Source organism: Pterocles gutturalis, unplaced genomic scaffold (assembly GCF_000699245.1).
Source record: "Pterocles gutturalis isolate BGI_N339 unplaced genomic scaffold, ASM69924v1 scaffold4952, whole genome shotgun sequence".
Classification (NCBI taxonomy): domain Eukaryota; kingdom Metazoa; phylum Chordata; class Aves; order Pterocliformes; family Pteroclidae; genus Pterocles; species Pterocles gutturalis.
The window spans coordinates 5493-5829 of NW_010107708.1; the positions used below are offsets into that span (position 1 = coordinate 5493).

The window sequence follows — 337 nt, forward strand, 5'->3', positions numbered from 1 at the left end:
GTGCATGGCCTGGAGCCCGCGGCAGATGCCATGGAGGATGAGGAGGATCCGCTGCTCTGGCATGAAGGTCCCTTTCTCTCGCAGTGCTTGCACCTCACTCCAGAGGGTCCCGCCCTGGCAAACGCAAGCAGCCGGTCACCACCGCTGCTCCCAGTGGCAAGGGGGTGGGGGTGGCCAGGGGAGCCCCCACTCACCTTCACGTAGGGCAGGAGGAGCCAGGCCTCATGCTTGGCGCCCTTCTCCACCATGCAATGGGCCACCAGGCGCAGGATGTTGGGGTGGTCGAAGAGGCCGTGCATCTCCACCTCGTGCAGGGCAGCTTGGCGGTCCTCCTTGT

The 337-nt window shown here is 65.9% G+C and overlaps 1 protein-coding gene across 1 annotated transcript in view; it reads right to left on the bottom strand.

Annotated features, from left to right (window-relative positions):
* STK16 (serine/threonine kinase 16) overlaps positions 1-332 on the bottom strand; it is a gene marked incomplete at its 5' end in the record, with an annotated part of 1137 nt that extends 805 nt beyond the window's left edge. Inside the window, 2 exons of the mRNA XM_010088189.1 lie at positions 1-114; positions 195-332. The exon at positions 1-114 is cut by the window's left edge and continues 207 nt beyond it. Coding sequence (XP_010086491.1) covers positions 1-114; positions 195-332 — 252 coding nt within the window. The remainder of the gene's footprint in view (positions 115-194) is intronic.
* Between the last annotated feature and the right edge of the window lie 5 nt (positions 333-337).